This window comes from Marmota marmota, unplaced genomic scaffold, assembly GCF_001458135.2.
Source record: "Marmota marmota marmota unplaced genomic scaffold, marMar, whole genome shotgun sequence".
Lineage (NCBI taxonomy): Eukaryota > Metazoa > Chordata > Mammalia > Rodentia > Sciuridae > Marmota > Marmota marmota.
Window position 1 is genome coordinate 3842359 of NW_026000057.1, and position 25674 is coordinate 3868032.

Sequence of the window (25674 nt, forward strand, 5' to 3'; positions counted from 1 at the left end):
TTTCCCCCCCCCCCCCCCGTTTTTAACAATAAGGAGTACTACCATCTGAGGAGGAGTATTATAAGGACATCTTCTGGTAGTCCCAATAGAGATCCTCCTTGCTGGGTGAGATTCCATGGGAAAGGCTTCTGAATTTAGAACCCAGCTTTAAACTATGTCGTTACTACTTGTAGAACTGAAGCACAGGGAAAGCCAACTTCTAAGCAGAATGTATATGTGACTTGAGCTCATGAGTTGCTTTATGTGTGTGTATTTTAATCAGCAAATGTTGGCATAGGAGGACTTAAAAATGACTTATAATTTTTCACTAAAAACTTTGAAAAATTTAGAAACATAAAGAGAGAGAATCGATCTTCAAACCCAGCCACCATTTTTTTTTTTTTGGTATGTTTACATAATTGTTCGTGTCATGTGCCATTTTATGTTTTGCTTATAGTTTTTTCCAAGTTATTTTAATTTTTTAGTACTGGGGATTGAACCCAGCGGTGCTTTACCACTGAGCTACACCCCTAGTCCTTTTTATCATTTATTTTGCGTGGAAGACAAGGTCTTACTCAGTTGTTGAGGCTGGTCTCAAACTTGGGATCCTTCTGCCCCAGCCTCCGGCATGGTGGGGATTACAGGTGAAGCCGGGCTTCAAAGGACTTTTTTTTTTTTGTTGGTGTGTGTGGTGCTGGAGATGGAAGTTGGGGCCTCTCACAGGCCAGGCAAGCACTCCATCCTGAGCCACACCACCACCGTTTTCAAAGTTATTATATATTCTGTGAACATAATTTTAAGGACTACATAGTATTCCATTGAATTCCTTCCTAACCTAATGGATGCATATAGTTGGCAGTTATTTTCTGATTGTTAGAATGTCTCTTTTCCTAGATTGTAAATGATTTTCTCATGAATCTTTTTGTGAAACATTCTTTCCTTTCCAGTTTAGAATATTTCCTTAGATTAAATTTCTTCTGGAACAAAGTGCCCCATATTTTTAAAGGCTGTGGGGGTGGGGAGGTGGCAGGTTTTTGCTGGACGGGTGCTTTCTTTTCCATCAGTGTGAAATGTTTGTATTTGGACAAGAGGGAAGGAAATCTTTGTTTGCTGACTCATGTTTTTATTTTGCACTTTAGACTGATAAGGCCACTTAACTTTTGACATAAACCAAGGCAGGAAGTACAAAAAGGGGCAGAAAAAAAATTTAGTTATCTTGCCAAGGCCATAGTATCATGGACTCATTTGAGTCCCTTATGTGAGGTAGGTTACATGTGTGACTTGTATATAAAACATGCTGGAGTCAAGTAGGTAAAAATTGTCATCAGTCTGAGATTTGTTTTGTCTGTGCACGTTTATACACAAGTTCATGATCTTTTTACTTTAATTTTTGTAGACAGCATCAAGATTATTTACTGTTTGCCAACCCCTGCAGTTTTTGGAGGTGGCAATTTTAATTTTTTTTTTTTCCTCCTCGTGTGGAGAAGTCTTCCTGTATCAAAGACATTATCTCAGCTGTCTTTCTAAAACATAGATTGAATCATATTGGTACACTAATTTGAGACCTGCACTTGTCCACAGGACAAGGTGTATCACAGAGCCGTTCCAGGCGTGCCCCTGCCCTTCACAGTTAGCCTTGTATCGTCTCCACCCAGATTAAGCCCTGTCATTTGTATCTCGTGTCTGCTAGAAGTAGTGGTTTAGAATGGTGGTTTAAAAACCCAGATTCTAGAGTCAAGCAAAATGGATTCAGATATTGGCTCTACGACTTACAACTGTGTATGTAATTTTGAATCCAATATTTAACTTTTTAATATTTCACTTTCTTTACCTGTAAAATGGGGACAATGGCAGCCTTTACTTCAGAGTTTGTTGGTGAGGTCAAACTAGTCAATAGACATGGAGTACGAGAACAGTGTCTGTCATATAATGAGCACTCCCACTGTGAGCACTCTTGTTTTTGCAAAGTTCTGCTCATCACTTAAGGCCTAACTGATATTTCCTCTTTGGAAAAACTTCCTGGAATTAATTGTTCTTTTCTTTTCTGCACTGCATTAGATTCCTCTCAGTCCACATGGGCTGCTGTTACAAAACACCGTAGACCGAGTGGCTCACAGGTAACAGAGCTTTACTTCTTGCAGTCTGGAGGCGGGAAGTCCAAGATCAAGGCTGTGGCAGAGTAGGTGTCTGGTGAGGCCCACTTCCTTCTAGTCAGATGGCCTTTTCTCACTGTAACCCCACCAGGTAGAAGAGAGGAGACATTTCTCTGCGGTCTTTTGTAAGAGCAGTCATCCTGTGTAAGAGGACTCTTCCTTCCTAACCTAATTACCTCCCAGGACTATCACCTTGGGAGTTAGAATTTCAGCATAGACATTATGGGGTTGGGGGTCACAAACATCCAGACCTTAGCGTGGTTTGCTCTTGTTTTAGAGCATACATCACACTGTACTATGATAGCATTGTGCAAATGCACAGTACATGGACCTTCTTTTCTGTTTCTGTGCCCACGGTCGACCTTGGTACTGCATGGCCTTCCTTCTGGCTGAAGTCCTGGAGATGGCCTGATAAGACATCTCAGCACCATGCTTTGGATTCAGCAGGCAAGTTAGCAGTTTGCTTTGTGGGAGTGGACTGATCGCACACTGGCTCTTGTACTGAGTGTGTGAACAGCTCCTTTAGGATGTTGGACTTCTTTGTCTCTGTGTCCCCCCTGTGTCTAGCAGGCACGTAGCACAGCTTTGTGATTGACTGTCAATTAGAATAGTTGAAGCAGGGTCTGAAATAATGGTTCTTATTATATTACCCTGCAGCAGACTCCCTTTAGATAATAACAAACTCCCATCAGAATTTGACACTACCCCAAGTGATTTTGATAAGTTACCCCTTCCATTTGAAAATCATTTGTTAAAAAAGCTGTTTTGAGAGTAAAAGAGGAGGTACAGAACAGGAAGAAATATAGTCCCTCTATGGATTGTTAACCGGAGACCTAGAGAGAAGTTGTCTTTCTGGTTCTTTTGCCAAACCAATCTTTAGTAAGAAGTAAATTACCATACCAATAGGTACACTCTGACCAAGTGTGACTTTTGAGAGTAGCCTGGTTTTGTTTTCTCTTTCCTATTAAAAGCAACAATACCAGCCTCAGAATAACTAGTAAATTTGGTGAAGCTCATTACTGGATAAAATTGAACCTCCACGTTTGGCCTTACTAGGTTCTTTAGAGAGCTAAATAGTTAATCAAACATTTATTGAGAATCTGCCTTGTGCCAGGTACACTTCCAGGCTCCAAAGAAAGGGAAATCCTGAGAGTTCCTCAGTCACCTTCCTCCAGTGAGGAAGGTAGACGTGTAGATTGTCACCCTGTAACAGACACACAGTTGCACAGCCTACACAATTATGCAGTTCACAGTTGTTTATAATCATCATTTTGTTAAATTTGGGGATCAGTAATGGTTTCCCCCACTTTATTTCTGTTATGAGTGATCCATGCCTTCTCTTTTATTAATTACTCTTGCTAAGGATTTATCCGATTCTTATTAGTATTTTCAAAGAACCAACTTTGATTTTAACAGGGTTTTTTTGTAGTATACTTTAAGAGAAAAGTTTCTGTTCTCATTTCCTTCTACTTTCTTTAGGTTTTATTTAGTATTCTTTTTTTTCCCTCTTGTGGATACATAGAATAGTGAAAAGCATTTTTCCCCTAATGTATGCATTTAAGATATAAATTTCCCATTAATTACAGCTTTATTCACATCCTACAATTTTTGACATGTCATTTTTGCACTCATTCAGTTAAAAATAATTTGTCTCCACTGTGATTTCTTTGACTTGTGGGCTAAAAAATGTGGTTATTTTCAATGACAATATTTTTGTTGATTAAATAAGATAAAAGGAGCCTGGGGTGGTGGTGCACACCTGTAATCCCAGCAGCTAGGGAGGCTGAGACAGGAGGATCACAAGTTCAAAGCCAGCCCCAGCAACTTAGGGAGGCCCTAAGCAATTTAGTGAGACTCTGTCTCTAAATAAAATATAAAAAAGACTGGGGATGTGGCTCAGTACAGTCCCCTAGGTACAATCCCTGGTACAAAAAAAAAAAAAAAATTAAAGGATCTTGGTAGTTATACAATTTTACTCCTTTGATGCATGTTGAGATTTGCTTGATATGCGGTCAACCTGGAAAGGTATTCCATATATATTTGAAAATATTTTGTATTATAGTTACTGGGTGCAGTGATTGTTTTAGTCATCTTTTTCATCATTGTGACCAAAAGACCTGACAAAAACAATTTTAGAGTAGGAAAAGTTTATTTGGGGCTCACAGTTTCGGAGTTCTCAGTTCATAGATGGCTGACTTTGTTGCTTTGGACCTGAGGTAATGTAGAGCATTATGGTGGAAAAGTGTGGAGCAGTAAGCAGCTCAGAACATGACAGTCAGGAAGCAGAAAGGGACTAAGCTGGCTCACTAGGGACAAAATATCTACCCCAAAGCCATGCCTCCAGGAGCCCACCTCCTCCAGCCATATCTACCTGCCTACAGTTACCACCAGTTAATCCCTATCAGCAGATGAATGCACTAATTAGGTCAAGGTTCTCATAACCCAGTCATTTCACCTCTGAACTTTCTTTAATTATCTCGCACATGAGCTCTTGGGGACACTTAATATCTAAACCCTAACAGTGATTTATGGACATGAAGTTGGTCAAGTTTTCGAACATGTCACTCTTCTATAGCAGTTTTTGTCTGCTTGTTTTATCAGTTAATGTTTTATCAGTTAATAATCTCCCTCTAGGATTATGGTTTGTTTGTCATTTTAAGTCTTTCAGGTTTTGCTTTATGTGTATGGAGTCGTTATCACTTGGATATAAACTGGAGATTGTGATGTCCACATGGTGGATCACCTCCTAAATCATGAAATGTCTTCCATCCCCCTTCTCACTCTTGGGGGGAGATGTCTTAAAGTCTTGTTTTCTTTGAATGGATAGCTGTGCCAGCTTTGGGGTTAGAATATACATTGTCTATCTTTTCTCATCCTTTTGCTCTGAGTCTTCATGTGTCCTTATGTTTAATGTGTGTCTCTTGTAAGCACAATACAGTGAAGTGGTGTTCCCCAACCTAGTTCCATCTTTTAGTTGCCATAGTTTAGTCTCTTTATATTTAAGGGAATTAGATCTAAATCTTATTATTTTTCTATTTGTCTTATCTATTATTTGTTCCCTTTTTCTCCTTCTATGCTTTGGATTATCATTATTATTTTTTTTATTTTAGTTTTTGATAGAGATTGAACCCAGGGACAACTTTGCCACTGAGTCATATTCCCAGGTCCCCTTGTTTTCAGTCGGTTCTTTTTAGTTATACATGACAGTAGAATCCATTTTGATATAATTATACAAGTATCTTATTCTAATTAGGACCCCAGTCTTGTGGATGGACACAATGGTGAGATTCACTGTGGTGTATTCATATATGTACATAGAAAAGTTATGTTAGATTTATTTCACTGTCTTTCCTTTTCCTATTCCCCCTCCCTTCCCTTCATTCTCTCTATCTAATGTACTGAATTTTTGTTCTCTCCCCTCCTTATTGTGGATTAGCTTCCACACATCAGCATATCCTTTTTGGGACTGGCTTATTTCACTTAACATGATAGTCTCCAGATCTGTCCATTTACTGGCAAATGTCATAAAGTCATTCTTCTTAATGTCTGAGTAGTACTCCACTGTGTATATATACATCACATTTTCTTTAGCCATTCGTCTGTTGAAGGGCACCTAGGTTAGTTCCATAGCTTAGCTATTGTGAATTGAGCTGCTGTAGACATTGATGTGGTTGCATCACTGTTGTATCCCAGCCCTTTTTATTTTTGAGACAGGGTCTTGCTAAGGTGCTTAGGGTAGGGCCTTGTTAAATTGCTGAATCTGGCCTCAAATTTGTGATCCTCCTGCTTCAGTCTCCGGAGTTGCTGGATTACAGGTTTGCACCACCATACTCAGCAATCACAAGATTTTTTAAAAATTCCATATTTTTATTTCTACTATTAGCTTGTACTTTTAAGCTTATTCTTTCAGTTGTTGCTGTATTATGACACAAATTTGTAACTTTTTTCCCCAAATTTAAATACTTTTAAGACATTGCATTTTCCACTTACAATACACTGTTTATAAAGTTTAATGTTATTTCCTTTCCCTGAGTACACACATATTCCATATTCAAGTATTGAGAATGCCCATTGATTTACTACAGCAGCAATTTGAAAACCGCCATAGCATTTGCTACAGATTTGGGCCCTTCCCTGTTTTACTGTGGAACAAAGTACAGCACTTGGGCTGACTTAATCAACCTCTTCCACTGTGAGCCCAGGGGGAGCACCACCAGGGAATCCCCTGGCATTCCTCCTGCCTTGCCTCCTGTACTCTGTACAGCTTGCTAATGGTGGGGTCGCAGGCCTTCTCCAGTTCTTTCTGCTAATGTTCAAGTTCTCCCTTCTCTGCAGTCGGATTCTTATCCAGCCTGTTGATGATTTCATTACATTTGTCAAGAATCTTCTGTTTGTCCTCACCATTTATCTTGCCTTGAAGTCGCTCATCTCCAACAGTTGCTTTCATGTTGAATGCATAGGACTCCATGAATTCTTGGATGACACCTTGTCCCTGTGCTTTTCATCTTTAGCTTTGTACTTTGCAGCTTCCTGGACCATGTGCTCAATGTCCTCCTTGCTCAAGCAGCGTTTGTCATTAGTGATGGTAATCTCGTTCTCTTTTTGTGTACCCTTGTCTACGGCAGAGACATTGGGGATGCCATTGGCATCAATGTCAAAAGTGACTTCAATCTGAGGATCATCCTGGGTGCAGGAGGTATGCCTGTGAGTTCAACTGCCAAGCAGGTTGTTATCCCTTGTCCAGGCGCACTCACCTTCATGACTGAATGAGCACACCAGCCTGGTGTTGAGGGTAGGTCATGAAGGTCCGTGTCTGCCTGGTAGGAAGGGGGGTATTATACTTGATGAAGGCAGTCATAGCTCCACCAGCAGTTTCAATGGAAAGAGAGGAGTGATGTCCAGGTAAAATGGCTGCCTGGACAGCTGCACCATAAGCAAGAGCCTCATCAAGGTTGATGCCTTTATTCAGTTCTTTTCCACTGAAGACGTCTTGTGGAAACTTCTGAATCTTAGGGATATGAGTAGAACCACCCACCAGTACAGTATCATGGATGTGTGACTTGTCTAGTTCAGCATCTCAAAGACCTTTTTCTGTAGGATCAAGGGTTGCCACGGATCAGGTCAGCATTCAACTCTTCAAATTGAGCACGATTAATGGAGGTATAGAGACGATTCCTTCTTAGAATCCATCTCAGTACTGGCCTCAGTGCTGGAAGAGAGGCTATGCTTAACTCTTTCACTTGCTGTACGGTGACTTTGGACAGCTCTTTTGTTCTTACTGATGTCCTTCTTATGCTTGCCCTTGAACTCAGCAATAAAATGACTGACCATGTGGTTGTCAGAGTCTTCTCCACCTAAGTGTGTCTCCAGCTGTGAATTTGACCTCAAAGATTCCATCCTCAATCTGAGGATTGACACATGGAAAGTATCACCTTCTAAATAAAAAGAGCTCCAGTCTTTTTGTCTAAACCATGAGCAATAGCAGCGGCAGTTACCTCATTGATTACCCTAAGTACACTAGACTGGTGACGGTTCCAGCATCTTTGGTTGCCTGACACTGAGAGTCATCGAAGTGAGCTGGCACTGTGACCACAGCACTGGTAACAGTCTTCCCAAAGTAGGCCTCTGCAGTTTCCTTCAGCTTTGTCAGAACCACAGAAGACGCCTACTCTGGATAGAAACTCTTTTTCTCTCCTTGTTGTTCTACTTGGACTTTGGGCCTGCCTACTTCATTCACCACCATAAAGGGCCAGTGCTTCATATCAGAATGGACAACAGCATCGTCAGATCTCCATCCTACCAGACGTTTGGCATCAAAAACCATATTGATGGGGTTCATTGCAACCTGATTCTTTGCAGCATCACTGACCAATCCTTCTGGGTCAGTGAAGGCGACACAGCTTGGGGTAGTTTGGCTCCCCTGACCATTGACAGTTATCTCCACTTTTCCATGCTGGAAGACAGCCACACAAAAATAGGTGGTGCCAAGATCAAAGTCGGCTGCAGGTTCCTTAGACGTGGTACCAAATGTGTAGGCCAGAATCTACTTGCAAAGAAACCACGCAAATCTTTCTTAAATTTTTAGGTATTTTACTGTAATATGACACATTGAAACTTGTGGACTTTTTTGTATTTTTTGTTTCATGAATCTATGGCTAGAGTCGGCTATGGATTTTGGAAAATCCTTGGAGTTCTAAACCTTTTTAATGTATCCATTATGTCTCTTTATTTTCTTATTTTCCCCTCTTAAAACTCAGACATTTTTTTACTGATCTCTCAGATCACTAATTCTTTTTTCTTCAGTAATTAATCTTATGTTAAGTCTATTTAATGTCTTCATTGGTTATTTTTCAGTTCTAGAATTTTTAATGAGTTCCAGTTCTCTGTTAAAATCCTCACTCTTGTCTTCTAGTTCCTTGACATATCAGTCAGTATTTATTAATATTTTAAGCCTGTATTTTATTATCTGGAATTTTTTGACCTCTTAGGTCAAGTTCTAATCTGTTTTGTTTTGGTTTTCTTTAGTATATTGGACATCTTTCTAATATAAACTATGAGAAAGCAATTCTGATTGAGTGGATCATTTGGTCCTGCCTCCTCTACATTATGAATAAACCTTATAGAGGCTAAAGATGATGTTCTCTCTCGTGGGAGGCTATATTGCATTTCTTTTGGCAAGCTGCAAGAAGGTGGTATCCATCACCTTGACCCAGTCTGGGATGAGGATGATTCTGGAGTTTCAGTGCTGTAAAGACTGCTCCCTTCCAGTTTTGGCTTTGTACTGAGCCTACACCTGCAGAAGACTGCTGGAGGCAGAGTATTCTCCAGGGCTCCTCTTTCTTGGTGGACCCATCTCCAGGTTTTTGGTATCTTTTCAGCACTGCTGGGCTAGCGTGGCTTTGCTTAGCCTTTTTAGTTCTTCATAGCTGCTTCCTGCTTCCCTACTAGAATGCCTGGAGAGGAAAGTTGTGAAGGTGTTCAGCTCATTTCGTTGCTTATACCTTCTCTCCAGGATCTTAACTCTTTAATTCTTTCTTTTTTTGAATTTTTATTTTTTTTCTTAGTTGCTCTCTGATGCCTTTAAAAAGCTGGACTTTTGGTTTTCTGATGTGGTAATTTTGGGGGAGAAGGTTGGTCTGGTATTAGCTGCTGTTCCATCTTAGCAAAATTGAGTCTCTTAACCTTTCTTTTCTGTTTTCATCTGGTATGGAGCAGATGGAAAGTTTAATGAGACAGTGTGACTAAAGACTTTGGCACAGTATTCTGCATGTGCTTCATTCTTTTCATGTCAGTGAAAAGAATTTTAAAGCAAGGAATAATTTCCTACCTTGCTTGCCCTAATGCCCATAGACAGAGGCTTGTTTACTGAAAAATAGCCTAAAAGGTTAAGTTTATGTAGCAGAAGTGTAACTGCCTTCTCTTTTAGCATAAGAAATAAATCAGAGGTATTAAGACAAATATTTTTGCTGTTTTCTATTGATTTTAGTTTTTGCTGATGGAGGTATGTCTTAAAATATATTTTTAGAGGTTATTAATGAATCTTGATAGAAACATCGCAATATAAGTTGAAAATTTGAACTTATTTACACTAAGGTGCTGTTTGTTTCTATCCCAATGCTTCATAAAGAATTGACATACTACTGTTCTAAACTATCTCAGTTTACTCATCCATAAAATGGCAGTAATTGTATTACCTATCTCAAAGGATTGTTAAAAGGATAAATATTGTATATTGTTCCTCTCTGGACACTGTACCTTAAACTGGGCAGTTTAAACAACAGAAGTTTATTTTCTCACAATTCTGGAGTCTGGAAAGTCCAGGATCAAGGTTCTGGACAGTTTTCTGGTGAGGGCTTTCTGCCTGGCTTGCAGATGGCTGCCTTCTTGCTGTTTGCTCACACGGTCTTTCAGTCTTTCCATCATTCTTGGGTGCAGATGTTAGGAATCTCTCTCTTCCTCTTCTAAGACAATCAGTCCTATTGGATTAAGGCTTCACCCTTATGACCTGATTTGCCCTTAAATTCTTCCTTAAAGGCTCATGTCCAGATAAAATCACACAGGGGCTAGAGCTTTAATATGTGAATTTTGGGGGACCACAGTTCAGTCCTTGGCAAACTGATACAGATGCTCCGCGACTTAGGATGGGGCTAGGTCCCAGTAAACCCATCATATAGTAGAAAAGTTGTATAATTGAACCACTATAAGCCAGGGACCTTCTGTACATAACAGTACTTAAAATAGTTACCTGTCACATTGTAGTTAAATTGTGTGATTCTAAACATTTCCCCCCCCCCTTTTTTTTCTTTTCTAGGTGCTGATTTTGGATTATGTTCTAGAACATCAAGAATAGTGATTTCTACTTGTCAGGACTGCAAACTCAGAAGCTGCAGAGAATCCTATGTAAATAAACTGTGATCTCTTTTGCTGCCCTTTTACATTAGGAGATCCCTTTATTTCACCACATCTGAGGAGTATATATATAACTAGCACAGTCATTATGAATGTGACAAGTTTGTTTTCCTTCACAAGTCCAGCTGTGAAGAGACTTCTCGGGTGGAAACAGGGTGACGAAGAAGAAAAATGGGCAGAGAAGGCTGTTGATGCGCTGGTGAAAAAACTGAAGAAGAAGAAGGGTGCCATGGAGGAGCTGGAGAAGGCCCTGAGCTGTCCGGGGCAGCCCAGTAACTGTGTCACCATCCCCCGCTCTCTGGACGGCAGGCTGCAGGTCTCCCACCGGAAGGGACTGCCTCACGTCATTTACTGCCGCGTGTGGCGCTGGCCTGATCTTCAGAGCCACCATGAACTGAAGCCACTGGAATGCTGTGAGTTCCCTTTTGGCTCCAAGCAGAAGGAAGTCTGCATCAATCCCTACCACTATAAGCGAGTAGAAAGCCCCGGTGAGTGAGTCTCTCTGTGTTGATTGCTTTCTGCCAAGCAGCAGATTCATGCTCTCTGAAACCACAGAATTTCTGTCTTCGGTTTTAATTCCAAAGTATTTGGGGAATTTTTTTTTTTTTTTGTGTGTGTGTGTGTGTGTGTGTGTGTGAGAGAGAGAGAGAGAGAGAAAGAGAACATGAGCCCATGTGTTAGTTAGCTCTCTCACACTGGAACGAAGACCTGAGATAATCAACTCGTGAGGAGAAAAGATCTATTTGAGCCACAGTTTTGGAGGTTTCAGTCCATGGTCACGTGGATCTGTTGCAAGGCAGCACGTCATGGTGTGGAGTGCATGGTAGAGCAAAGCTCATCTCAAAGAGTAAGAGGAGCTGGGGTTCCTCTCTGCCCTTCAAGGGCATGCCCCTGATGACTGGAAGACCTCCAGTAGGCCTGACCTCTTAAAGGTCCCACCATCTACCACAATGCCACTCTGGGGAACAAGCTTTTAACATGTGGTCTTTGGGAGTATAATCCAAATCCAAACCATAGCAGCCCATAAGTATTTCATACATTTTAACAGCTTAGACCTCTTAAATTAGCTTTATTTCTTAGAAACAGGCTATGAAAATTGTCATTGCAATACCAGTACCTCTAATTTTTAGTAAATGCATTTCTGAATTTGTTTTCTTGTTTCACTTTGGTTCTGTACATTTGTATGGGCAGATTTAGCTATGAAAAAATATATTGCAAGGGAAGAAAATCAGGAAAGAACATGCTATTGCTTGCCATACGTCCACGAGCCATCACGAGGCCATTGTGACTTTTACTACTTTGTCTTTAAGAATAGCACTTATCATCATCTCCTAGTGGAGGATGTAAAAAGAATTATGCTGTGAAATAATTTGATACAATTATAAGATACTCCTAGTTTTTACACATATGACCTTTTTGGAGGTAAAGAATACACAACTGACTTTCCACATCTGTGAATTCTGCATTCATATATAGAACCAGCTGGGGATTGAAAATACTCAGAAAAATATGACATCTGTACTGAACACGTACAGATTATTTTCTTCCCATTATCTCTAAACAATAGAGTAGAACAACTATCTCCATATCATTTACATTGTTTTACTTATTATAGGTAATTCAAATATGATTTAAAGTGTGGAGGAGGATCTATGTAAGTTATACTTAAATCCTGCACCATTTTACATAAGGAACTTGCGCATCCACAGATTATGGAGTCTAGGAGAGTCCTGGAATCAGTCTCCTATGGACACATGACTCTTTTTAAATTATAGTTTTGCCCTCAAGTTAGAATCCATATTCTGGACAGTTGGGTCAATCAAAAGAGATTTGATATTGAAGCATTTAAGTATCTCATTGTCAGATTGGGACCAGTTTTGTTGATGGAATGGCTATTAATAGCTAATGGTAATGAAGGGTTCCCAAAGGTGGATGTGCATTAGAATCGGTTTCCCCTCCCAGAAATCCTGACCCTGGGATAGCCTGGTAATCTGTTTAACAATTACTTTGGGTCTTGCTGACAAAGCCATTGGATTGGTATTTGGGAACTGCTGAGCCAAATCATATGATAACATGGTTTTCAAATAAAAGGCGTTCAAAAAATATTTTTTTAAAAAAGACATACAAAACGTATTTAAAGACTAGGGAATAATTTATAAACTCCTTTGTATTCACTACCCAGTTTAATAACAGACTACACACAACTGAAACCCTTGTCTTTGTTTCTCTGACCACTGTTTTGAATTTGATGTTTATCATTCCTGTGCATATTTTTTACTGTTATTATATATGTATGAATCCATGACATTACATACTGTTGTCTTGTATACTTTAGAATATTATATAGAATGCTATATAATATTAGCATTTCCTTTTGCAACAAGTTGTTATATTCATTCAACAGTATGTTTGTGATTCTAGATAATACATTTTAGAATTACCTTGTCTAGTTCTATGAAGAACCCTCTGGGTATTTATTGAAATGTCATTGCTATCATCTGAGGAGGATTGACATAATTATGCTCTGGAACATAATATTTTTAAATTTTTCTTCACATCTTTTCATAGACGTGTTTCTAGATGACTGTTTTTATTATATCTTTAAAAGCTACATTGTTAAATTTGTTCTGTGCTAAGAAGGCAGCTGCTTTTTTTCAGACAACCTTGCCATATTCTATTAGTTCGAATTTAGACATTCTTTACTGCTTGTTATAACAGAGATGCTAGGATTTTTAAAAATTACAAAGATTAACATAGAGGCACACAGTCCTCTTTAGCCAGGAATTAAAATGGAGCTAAGAGTTTTGGAGAACGAAAAGCAGGATCTAAGTAAGATGTACAAACAAGATGTTTGGGTCGCTGGTGACTTTCAGGGTTACAGAGGGAAGATTTTAATATGCACAAACAGTGAAACTGAGATCCTCATAGATTAAGCAACCTGTGTGCCAGACATCTGGGAAGGAGAGGTGATGTGACATGAAAAGTATTCTGAAGCTCGGATCCACTACTAGAAAACACTGGGTGTGGCCCCCACGTGGGCCCCACCGGTGCCTCCCTCCTGCTGGTCACCCTTCAGCTCCCTGTGCTCTAGGGAAAGTGGTCTTTTGGAATGCAGGTAGGATCCATCCACTCACCTTCCGCTCCCAGTGCAGGCAGTCTTGCTGGAGCTCTGCACAGGGGTCCTGCCTCCCTTCCCAGCTTCCTTTCCTGCTTTTCTAGTTTGTACCCTGTGCTCTGTGGGGACACCTGGTGCTCTTTTCCTCTGCCTTTATGCCTTCCTCCTCCCTCTCTGCTCAGCTCACTCTGTCCTTGGTGTCTGAGCTTAATGAATGTCGGTTTCTTGGGGCAGCCTCCTAATTCCTTCTTCTCTGCCACCAGATAGATTATGCCTGTGTCACAGTAACCTGGGTTTCCCCTAGTGCTCTTCTCTGCCGTGGTCATCCTTGGGCTTCTCTACAAGACAGTGATTAAAGCCCTGTGAGGGCAGAGGTATTGGCTTCAGTGAATCTTTGCTGTAAAATGAAAACGCTGGTTCTAACTTATCAGTATGGTCATCTTTTCAGAGATGAGTTTTCAGTTTGTCTATATGGTTTTACCATCCACTGTCCTTCGTTGGTCATTTCATTGTTGACATAAGATAAAAAGTAAAACCGATACTGAAATGATTTTGTTACTCTTAGTAATTTGCATGCTTTAATAAAAGGTTTGATAAGGAAGAGGTGGGAAACTGGCTAAATAGGTGTTTTGAGACTCCACAGATGTCATTTCAGCCTCTCTTTACCTAAAGTGTTGTGAGCCATGCACAGAACAGTTCTAGAAGAGTTTTGAGGCTGAGGCTAAGATCTATTCAATTTGTGAAAATACCAGGATTTTACTTATTTGTCATTGTGGAGTCCCCGGTGTGAAACTTGGAACAGATGGCTTTTTTCCAGAGACTGCTGTGGAGCAACCCCTATACCTGGTGGTTAGAAGCCAGGCTAGGTCCACCCCTTCCTCCCAGAGTTGAATAGGCATTTTCTCCCTGTAGAGCCACCTGAAGTACACCTAGGTATTGTTTTTGTGAAACAGGAAAAAGGGGTCTGGAATTCTAAACTGCAAATACTCAGCTCCACTCTGAAATTACTTGAATACCTCAGATGAAGCATTTTGAAGAGTAGTATAGCAGTTCAAGCATAAGATAGTTAACTTAGTCTCTCAAAGTTGTTTTCCAGAGAGTTCCTAGTAACTCTTGAGAAAATCCCAACAGAAATCTTGAGTATCTAGAAAGTTTAGAATTTTTCAAATTGTGGTCTGCTTACGGGTAGCATTAGCATCACCTTAGAATTTGTTAAAAATGCAAAAAATTTCAATTAGTAAATAATTGTTTGTAGGGTACACTGCCATGTTTCCACATAAGTATATTGTGGAATAATCAAGTCCTAATTAACATATCCATCACTTCCTATTATTCTCTCTTTTTTTTTTGTGGTGAGACTTAAAATCCACTTCATTAGCAACTTTGAAATGTACATTATTAATTGAGGTCACTGTGCTGTGCGGGTGATCACAGAACTGTTCTTCCTGTCCAAGGGAAACTCTGTTCTGAACCTGGCCCCTCCTGCGCCTCTGATACCCTCTGCTACTTTCTCTCTCCATGAGTTCAACTTTTTTAGATTAGATCATGCAGGACAGTTGTGCTGTGATTCTGATGTTTCCTGGCTAAGTGTCCAGGCAAGGCGACAGGCCCAACTGTCTGGGCAAGGTGGTCCAATACTGAAAAGAGATACTAGTGATTTGGCCATGCAGCATTTTGAATTTTGCATGTTCTGAGACAAATATAAAATTGACTTGTTTTTCTAGATTTTTCCTTCTGTTAGTGTTCATTAAGATTAGCATGCCGATGTTATAAGGTAACTTCAGGTGAGTAGGAAAGTGGGGGAGAGAGACTTGCTTTCTTTATTTGGCTGAAATGCAAGTTTTGTCATTGTTCTTTTGGGTATCTTTTGCCCTCAGTTTTTTTTACCAAAAATAATCATGTTGATTTAAGCTCCTGTAGTTTTTCCTCAACCTATGCCATTTATTTTATTACAAATAAAATAGCATAAAAATAGTCATGGGGAAAAACTGAGTTATGGAAACATTTTGCAGAGGCTGGGATTCATTGCTGTTAATAACAGTGGCAGAGCATGAGAAGTGGTTGAAAGGTGCCACTTTGACCATCACTGACAAATGCATTTTGGGGAAGTAGAAAATGTTAGGCATTTTGTTTTCTGCATATGTGTGGATACTTAGAGGAAACGGAAAGTTCCAGGAGCAAATGAAGACTGACCCTGCTATGGTGTGGCAGGTGGCTTTGTGCTTGGACTTTTACTAGCCTTGGGGACCAAGGCTGCTTATTAGTGGTTGAATTAAGTGGAGGTTTTTCTTTTTCTTTACCAAAGTAAATGCCAGTGGTGGTTAGGTCAGTCATCTGACTGTGGTAATAGAAGGCCATCCTGTTGCTATCTACTGCTATTAAAGTGCCTTATGGAGATTTCCTACCATTGGCCTTTTTTTTTTTTTAATGTTTTCCACGTGGTTCTGTCTGGCCATTGTCTTTTGTACTTTGAACTTTATCAACTCTAAAGGCTGTATAAGCCTGAGCTTCACATTCTGCAATTTCAGTTTCCATCTTTACAGTAATACCCCGGAGTTGGCTTCCAGGCGCCTTTCTTTCAACACGAAGGCTGCCAGCTGTTTAAAGTCATGATACACCTGAGAGCCTCCTCACCTGCTGACTGAATACAGGTTTTGATTTTGAACACTTAAGTCACCCTGTAATTCATGACTTGGCAAAAGTCTTGAAATTATAGAAATGGAGAACAGATTGGTTGTTGCCAAGGGTAGAGAAGGAAGTGGGTGTGGCTGAAAGGAGCAAACTGAGGAACCTTGGGGCTGAGAGAGACCTTCTCTGTTTGGGGTGGCACTGTTCATATTGTGGTGTAAAGGGGAGCCGAGTTTCTCTGTTCTTGCAGCTACCTGTGAATCTAGTTACCTCAATTTAAATAGATGGCGGTCCATGAAAAGTCACCTAGTTCAGCTCACAGCTCAGCCACCTGGGCTTTTCCTTATGACAGCGTGGTACCTTTAAGGTGGTGCAGAGGCAGTACACATTCACCAAAACGACTTCTAATTTGGGATTTTTATATTTCCCTTTGCTAGTGATGTGCAGTAGGATACGCTCCTGGTGCTCCCAGTTGGCCACATGGTTGCAGGGGAGACAGTCCAACATTCTGCAGGACCTGTGTTGCTGAGCTAGGATGTTAGGTAGGTTAGGATGGCAAATGCATTTCAACTCCCAAGGGTTGATAAGACAAATCGAGAGTCTTGTACATTTGGAGGGTAGGGAGAAAAGTGTTGACTTTTCCATGAAGTTCCTGAGTGCTGGCAGCTAGGGGTCTGATTGTTGATATTGTAAGCCAGGTAGCAATGTGTTCATTAAAAGTATTTTGAAAATTTGGGATTAATTAGCAGCATTAACTATAAAAATTAAAATGAAGCATGTGTTTCCATACATCAAAATTTCCCTTTATTCAGACATTTATACCACATAGATGACTCCTTGGGAACTGTGCCTGCTTAAGGAAGCCTGGTCTGTAACTCCAGCAGTGTGCAAAATTGGAGTAACAAAGGTGGACAAAGGGTGTACCCAATTTATAAGCCCAAGAGCACCAACAATACTCTCTCGTCTAATAACACAGCTGGGTTTGTGTGTTCCAGCCTACGTGTATATATTTTGCTGTGATAAGTTTAAATCAGTTTATAGATAGGAAGTAGGAAGTTGTTTATGTATGCGTGTATGTATTTTGTGGTGCTGAGGATCGAACTCAGGACCTCATGCGTGCTAGGTGTTAATAATAAAGTATACTAAGGAAAACAAGTGAAAATGAAAAGGTTGACTAAGGAAAATGACCACATTTGGGCTCTACAGCAGTTACTGGGCTACAGATAGACTCCTGTGTGCAATTGGCTCTCCACATCAACTGCTGATCGAAAACTTTCGAAAAAAATAACTGTGTTTATACTATGTTCCATGGTTTGGATGCTGGCTGACACTTTCAGGCCTGCGTGTTAAAGACGTGGTCCCCATGTTGCTGTTTTGGGGAGGTGCTGGAGCCTTTAAAATATGGCACCTAGTAGGACCTCTTTAGGTCATTCAGGTCATTTCCTTTCTGTGCCCTTGAAGGGGCTTCTGGGACAGCCCGCTCCTCGCTCACTCTGACCCCTGCTCCTAAGGTGAGGGCCCTGTTCTGCCACGCACCCCTGCCCTGGTGTGCCGCTTCAACACAGGCCTGAAGGGCCTACCCATCACCGAAGAAACCCATGAGCCAAAACAAACCTTTTTAAGCTAATAGTCTCAGATATTTTGTTCATAGGCGTTCATAGGGCTGAATGCACCATCCAGCTGGCAGCTATTAAAGATAAAAATATGGCTGAAGAAAAAGCAATTTTGAAAATTATAGAAAATTTTTTTTGTAGTAAATGAAAGAAGTAGTGTGTATACTGATTGCAATTGTGTGAAAATAGTTTTTTGGTTTTTTTTAAATAAGTAACTTGGCTGGGAGCTGTGGCAACCTCCTGTAATCCCAGGTAATCAGGAGGCTGAAGCCAGAGGATCACAAATTCAAGACCAGCCTAGGCAACTTAACAAGACACTGTCTGAAAATAAAGGCTGGGGTATAGCTCAGTGGTGGAGCACTACTGGGTTCAACCCCCAGTACCATAATAATAATAATCACCACCACCACCACCACCACCATCATCATCATCATGCTAATGCATCCAAGATTGGGTTTGGGCAAAATAATTTGAGACTTTATGGGTTATGGGTTTTGGCTTATTAATCTCACATGTGGATTGTCCTCAAACAGTGACTTATTTGCAGGTTTGGGGAGGTTTTATGTGTGGTGGGAGGAGGAAAAGGAATCACAGGTGACTTACCTCAAGTGAGGAGTGCCCTGTGACCTTGATGGACACTTGCAAAAGGGAAAGAAATAAATGGGGTGTTTTCTTATGTAATGATCTCAGACTGCTTATATTGGTTTTACTTTCAGCCTTCTTGGTGTACTGGGTTTCAAAAGGCTCAGAAAAGACTAGAGACTTTTTTCCCCCAAATGTATGGCCTACCACCTTCCCATTTTTCAAAGACTCAGAGAATCATTACTAATAATCATCAGTTGCCAAATCAGCAGTCCTTTGCCCAGATTTGGGGGAAAATGAGATTTGTTTGGGAAAGAAAAAGGGAAGTAAAAGGAGGATATTCATTTAAAAAAGCATAGCTGGGGGACAGATCCCATGAGCACTATGTGACAAAGCAAAGTGGGTTTGAAGAATCCCCAGTTCTGTAGATTTGCCAGCCTAGCTAGGGATTAGTACAGTTGTTAGATCATGGTGTTGACTAGTTTGAAAAACCACAGGCTCGCTTCCCCTGCGCTTGGCCTGGACTGGAGTCCTTGTTTAGTAGCTCTTCCTCTTGTATCGGAGGTGGGCTGAAGACCTTGCTGCTTGCCCCATTCATCCCTCCCAGTCTTCATCGCCCTCCTGTGACCTTTAGCCCTGAAGCCTGACTGCAAAACTCCAGGGCAGTTCTGAGGTCATCCAACTGCTGTGAGCCAGAAGTAACCATAACTTCCTCCAATAAAAGAGAGTCTGGAAATGCATTCTCTGGTTTAAATTAAAAGATTTAGGCCAATGAAGGACTGGCAGTTTTCCCCCCAGTTCTTTAAATGGTACTTCCATGCTCTGGAATCTGAGCAGACTTGATGGCAGCTCAGGTTTATTTTCTGCTGCACCACTGCCTCAGCTAGGACAACTTTGTAGGAGATACTGCGTTTCTTAGTTCACTCTCACAAGAACCCACCCATGTGCTAGGAGGTGGCAGCGTGGTGCCTGTAGTCACACGACACCTTCGCTACTTTATTATCTGCTCACCTGTATGGAATCTGCGCTTGGAATAAGGCAAAAGAAGAGTAAGACTTTATGAGGGGTGTTTGGGCAGCTTCTTATAAATTAAAATTAAATGTACATGCATATATGTTTATATAAAATATATAAAAATATGTATATAAAAATAACAGTGAAATTGGCCTTGTATAGTTTTTTCTTCATTTCTCTATCAACATAAAGGATATATGTCCTGTTCTCTCTCCATATATATATATATACACACACACACACACACATACACACACACATATGCAGACATACATACACATATGTCCTGTTTCAATTACATAATTGATATGTGTGTGGGCCCTGTGTACTAGTGCTTTCTTGAAACACCGTAAGACCGAAACAGGTCTTATCTGTAGACAGCCAGCTTTGTAGTAGTCAGTGATGTTTTTTCTGTGAGCACCTGGAAAGTTTCCCCAGTGGATGGTGGTATACTGGACAGATATTTAAGTAAAGTAGTCAAGCTAGGAAATGGTTGTGGATAAATGCTTTTGAAATATAAAACCAATTGCTTTTAAATAGGGAAAAGAACAGCTAAATTTAAAGTGAGGGATTTAAGAGACAGCTGATGGGAGCCTGTCATGCAGTCCCTGGGGCCAGCTCGAAGGAGTGGTCCCTGGCCAAATCTGAGATGGTTTGATCAGCAGAATAATTAAGGACAGAGTAGATCACTGGTGGTGGCTGGGACAGGAATCCAAGAACCCTGTTGACAAGGACGAGGGCTGATTGCCCTCTATTAATGTGGAGTGGAGTTCTTGAAGAAATGCAGGATAGATGAGGCCAGTTAAAGTAGATATTGATTTCCTTTTGGTAGTAGGGTCAAAATATGAAAGGAGGATTAAAAGGCCTTGGTTCAGTTTTAGCACTTGGTGACTTTAACCTTGAGCCAGTCACTCGTCCTCTTTGGGCTTTTGTTTGCTGACCCATGAAGTGGGAGAGTGATGTTGTGTCCCTTTCCCGGGTTGTGGTGAGGACCACAGTTAAATAGGCCCCAGGTACTTAATGCACTCTGGAAACAGGCTGTGCCTGAAACAGGACAAGGAACATGGCCTCTCTGTATATCTTCCTTAGAATAAGAACGAAATTGTGGGCTGGGGATGTGGCTCAAGCGGTAGCGCGCTCGCCTGGCATGCGTGCGGCCCGGGTTCAATCCTCAGCACCACATACAAAGATGTTGTGTCCGCCGAAAACTAAAAAATAAATATTCTCTCCCTCCCTCTCTCTCTCTTAAAAAAAAAAACGAAATTATAACGTGAGTGAGCAAGTCTCCACTAAGTCTCCACTAAGCAAATGTCAGAAAATTAATGGCAGCCATTGCAATAAAAATAGTGGAGGGCAGTTAACCCAGCTGTTTTTGTGTTTACGTGTGGTGGCACTGTGCTGCCATTTCATTCACAGTGCCATTGAATCCTGACCACAACTGTAGAAAGTTGGTACCAACAAGGCAGCTGAACTGCAGAGTTGGTGGAAATTGTCACATGGCTTAAAACTGGAGAGCCAGGGTTCAAATCAAAGTCTGACGCCAGAATCCATGCTGCTTAACCACTACATTGGCCTGCTTCTCTAAAGAAGTGGTTTCCCCACTTTAATCAGTTTTCTGTCATTACCGAAGGGGACCGGCCTCTGAAGTCCACCCTGGTACAGGGTGTGATCTGCTGTACGTGCCTGCCCTGGGTTGATGATGGTAAATTGAGGGCAGCCATACCTGTATATCAGATGTTTACAGAGCTTTATTTGTCTTTATTTCCTGTTGGCCAGTCACCATCAGGTAATAAGTGTCTCTGATCCATAGAACATATTTAACAGAATCAAATTTGAGCTCAGAATGAGCTGAATATAATTAATTCAGCTGCAATTACAAATTAAGCAAAGCTGCCTGGTGTGACGCCTGGGCATTGTCATTTACATATCAATGGGTGATTAGGCAGCCAGGCCAACTGCTTTGTGTGGCCTTGACAGTTCTTCACTAGTGCTTACCAAGGCTCAGAACTTCCTTCCAGCTAACCTGTCTCTATGCTCACACCCACTGTGGTGCTGTGGGATGTGGGGCTTTTTGCCCATAGCGGATCCTGTCTCCACTGGCTATTGGATAATATATTCTTGGGCAAGTTACTTCATCTCACTGTACCTCGATTTCCACAAGGTAACATGCCTAGGAGCAGAGTTGTTATGAGGATTAAATATGTTAGCCTTGGGTACAGCTTGATACCACACTTGGCATAGATAAGCACCATGTAAATGTTAAAAGAAAGTCTGGGACAAATACTGTTATTCCCATTTTAGTAATAAAAGTGAGGTAGTAATTAGCCCTTACTGAGTGCTTACCATAGTAAATTGCCCCCATTAATTGGTCAGTACATAATTGAGCAGAATTTCCCAGTTTGGAAATCTGAAACTAAAACCCACTCTCTGTTGTATGCCTCATTCCCTGTGAAGGAGTCCCCACCCCACCCCCTCTTTTTTATTTTTTTTGCTTATACCCAGAAGTTTTTTGTTGTTGTTGTTTTAACCTCTAAAGAACTTCCGAAGTCATTGATAACCTGGCACCTGTGCTGTGGAAGCTAAGGGAAAGGATGCTGGGGTGAGAGCAGGAAGAGCAGAGCTGAGAGGGAGCTGGCTTTGAGAGACTGCTGTGAGCGGTCCTCCTGATCCTCAGGGTGCAGGTCCCAGGGACGCTTTCCTTATCCCCGTGTGGAAACTGGGCAGGAACTTGTGCTGTCCAAAGTCATTAGCTCAGAGCCTGAGCTCTCTGGATCCTGAGCTCTCTGTATCCAGAGCCAGTTCTTCTTCCATGATGCTGTGCTGGGTGACCAGGGTAAAACTGGACACTACAAAATCTTCTGTCAGCTTCATGCAAAGCCGTGTCAGACTTTTCCACTTCATTCTGATTTTTGTTGTTGGAAGTACTGGAGAGTGAACCCAGGGGCTCTCTGTCTCTGAGCTACATTCCCAACCTTTTTTATTTTGAGATAAAAAGTTGCCCAGGTTGACTTCAAACTTGTAACCTTCTTTCCTTAGCCTCTCCAGTACAGATGTGTGTCACCACACCCTGCTTCCATATCCTCCAATTTAAATCAGTGTGTTGTCCAGGAATCACAGTTGACATCCTGTAGTCTTAGTGTAAAGTGAGAAAATGGAAGTTCTCATTATGCAAGAGTTAGAGCCTTGGATAGGGCAGGAAACCTGAGCCTCTGGTGCTAGTACACACAGTAGCCCCTCATCCTCCTTCACCCGGGCTGGTTCTGATTTATCATATCTGTAATGAGTCCACCTTTTAAAAGAAGTATCTTCGGGGGGCGCAGTGGCTTACACCTGTAATCCCAGTGGCTCCAGAGGCAGGCAGAAGGATTGTGAGTTCAAAGCCAACCTCAGTAACAGCAAGGCACTAAGCAACTCAGACCCTGTCTCTAAATTTTAAAAAAATACAAAATAGGCTGAGGATGTGGCTCAGTGGGTGCATGCCCCTGGGTTCAATCCCCAGTACCAAAAAAAAAAAAAAAAAGAGGAAGAAGAAGTATCTTGCAAATTAATTAATTCAAATGCAGGGAGTCAGAGATCTGTTCTTTGAAAAAGACTGGTCTGTATTAGCCAGCTGACAATACACATGCCAGTAACAGTAACATCATTCACTAACATATTAATTGAAAAAATACTTATTAAGGACCTATTACATGTCAGATACTGGATGAATCAAAAGAAAGAAAACCAGTTCTACCGTCAAGGGCATTATGGTCTACAAGACGAGGTAGTCAAATTAGCAATGAAATGTTGCAGGTCCTAAGGTGGAAATCTGTTAAGCCTGAGGGGACACAAAGAGGAATTTGTTTCTGCTGCGGGTGGAGAGTAAGACCAGGAAGAGCACTATAAAAGAAAAGATGTCCGAGCTGAGACTTAGGTGAGCAAAGAGCAGAAGCACAACTAGCAAAGGAAACTGCAGAGGCCAGGGGTAGGTGGGGGAAGAGTGTGATGCTCCCCCAGAACGTAGGTTGCAGCAGGAACCTCAGCTGGGTCACAAGTCTTGTGCACGTACTATAGGCTCAAGTTCTCATAGATGGGTGGCACATTTCAAGGACATCACCCATGGTATACTAAAGAGAATCATGGGCATGACATAGCTACAAAGTTGAGTTCTCAGGAGTTAAAATCAGGCCTTTTTAAAGTACATTTAATTTTTGTTTTAAGCAATGCCGCAGTCTGGCTGGGCACAATCAGGAGCCACTTGTCAAAAGAAACTAACTTTATTTTTAGAACCACACACGCCAAACAAAACAGCCTCTCAGGAAAATCCCTCAGAGCCTCAACTGCCACCACCGGCTTTCCACAAGCCTCTCTCTCCCCTTACAGGTGAAATCTCCATTGCAATGTTTAAAAACTCTATAGTCAAAAAATAGAACTGATCAGCAAAACATTAACCTAGGTCTGTATGAGCTCAAAAAGCAAAATAGAACTTCATGATATGGCAAAGGGCAATAATAAAATAGATATTGAAAAAAGCATCCTGGTTCTGTTGCAGATGTAAGAATAGCCAAACTGGAGTTTTGGATATCAGTTATTATGGATTTGAGCCAAATCGTCTTCTTTTTGGTCTGTAGAAATCGCTTTAGTTAATCTTTCTGGAATCCAAATCGGCTGCTGTTCTCCCTGTGGAAACACATAAACAGACCCCCGACTCCAGACAATTACTGGGTCAGGACCTTTCCATTGTCCTGTTAGAATATCCTTCCAAAGTACCTTGGGCTTATGTACATTTTTTGGACACATATGCCTTTCCGCAGCACTAAGTCCTGATGAATCCAAATTTAAAAAGTTTAGAGTAAAAAGGGTTATTTTAAGTTTATCTTTGGGGAATATATACCCCTTCCCAATTCCTTCTTTTTGCTTTAATAAGTACATTTTAATAGTTTGATGAGCTCTTTCAACTATGCCTTGTCCCTGTGGATTGTATGGGATTCCTGTTATATGAGTAATGCCAAATGTTGAGCAAAATTGTTTAAAAGAGGTAGAAGTATAACCAGGGGCATTATCTGTTTTTAACTGTTTTGGAACACCCACAGTGGCAAAATTTTGTAAGCAATGAGCTATAACATCTTTAGTTTTTTCTCCGGCATGAAGGGAGCCCATCAAAAATCCAGAAGAAGTATCAACTGTAACATGCAAATATTTTAATTTTCCAAATTCTGGCAAGTGTGTGACGTCCATCTGCCAAATATGGTTAGGTATCAATCCTCTAGGATTGACTCCAAGATTAACTTGTGGTAAAAAGGTCACACAATTTTGACATTGTTTTATTATTTGTCTAGCTTGTTCCTTAGTTATTTTAAAACGCTTTTGTAAAGTATTAGCATTGACATGGAACTTTTTATGAAAATTTATAGCTTCTTCTAGTGTAGAGAAAATATGTATGTCATGTGTAGTTTTATCTGCTAAATCATTGCCCAAACTAAGGGCTCCAGGCAATCCTGTATGTGCCCTGATATGTCCTATAAAGAATGGATCTTTTCTGTCCCAGATTAGACTTTGTATAGTGGAAAGCAAAGAGAAAACAGTAGAAGAAGGGGAAATCCTACCAGCATCTTCAAGAGATACTATAGCATTAACTACATACTGACTATCAGAAAATAAATTAAATACAGAATCTTTAAACATCACAAAAGCTTGTAAAACTGCATTAAGCTCTACCTTTTGAGCTGATTGTTTGGGTACTAAAAATGTAAAAGTTTGATCAGGGGTAACTACTGCTGCTGTACCATTATTTGACCCATCAGTGAATATATTTGGAGCATTCATGATAGGTGTTTTTCTTGTCATTTTTGGAAAAATTACAGGATGCAATGACCAAAAAGACAATAAAGGATTAGATGGTAAGTGGTTATCAAATGAAACATTAGATTTGCACATGATTATTGCCCAAGTATTTAACTCATTAGCTAACTCATCAATTTGATTCATAGTATATGGAGTAATAATTTTATTGGGAGAAATTCCAAACACTCCCTTTGCTGCTTTTATTCCTTTGAGTATTAATTGTCCTACAGCCTCAGGATACCTAGTAAGAATAGTGTTAGGAGAATAAGATAAATGTATCCATAATAATGGACCTTCTTGCCAAAATACTCCTGTAGGAATATTTTTTGTTGGTAGTACAATAAATAATAAAGGCAAA

The 25674-nt window shown here is 40.7% G+C and overlaps 1 protein-coding gene, 1 long non-coding RNA gene and 1 pseudogene across 5 annotated transcripts in view; 2 read left to right on the forward strand and 1 right to left on the reverse strand.

The window, feature by feature from the left end:
* The window catches only part of Smad1 (SMAD family member 1), a 79638-nt gene that overhangs the window by 21195 nt on the left and 32769 nt on the right, over positions 1-25674 (forward strand). For 3 of the 4 annotated variants that reach the window (XM_015484446.2, XM_048813467.1, XM_015484447.2), the window contains exon 2: positions 10444-11029. In XM_015484446.2, coding sequence (XP_015339932.1) covers positions 10630-11029 — 400 coding nt within the window. In that variant the 5' untranslated portion in view covers positions 10444-10629. Of the gene's footprint in view, positions 1-2140; positions 2159-10443; positions 11030-25674 lie in introns of those variants that run through there. The other variant, XM_048813468.1, reaches the window with a different exon arrangement.
* Positions 6306-10052, reverse strand: LOC107141099 (annotated as a pseudogene).
* LOC125619755 lies at positions 11037-16139 on the forward strand. Its single transcript, XR_007351339.1, has 2 exons — positions 11037-12820; positions 14259-16139. It is a non-coding gene; the product is annotated as an uncharacterized LOC125619755 (long non-coding RNA).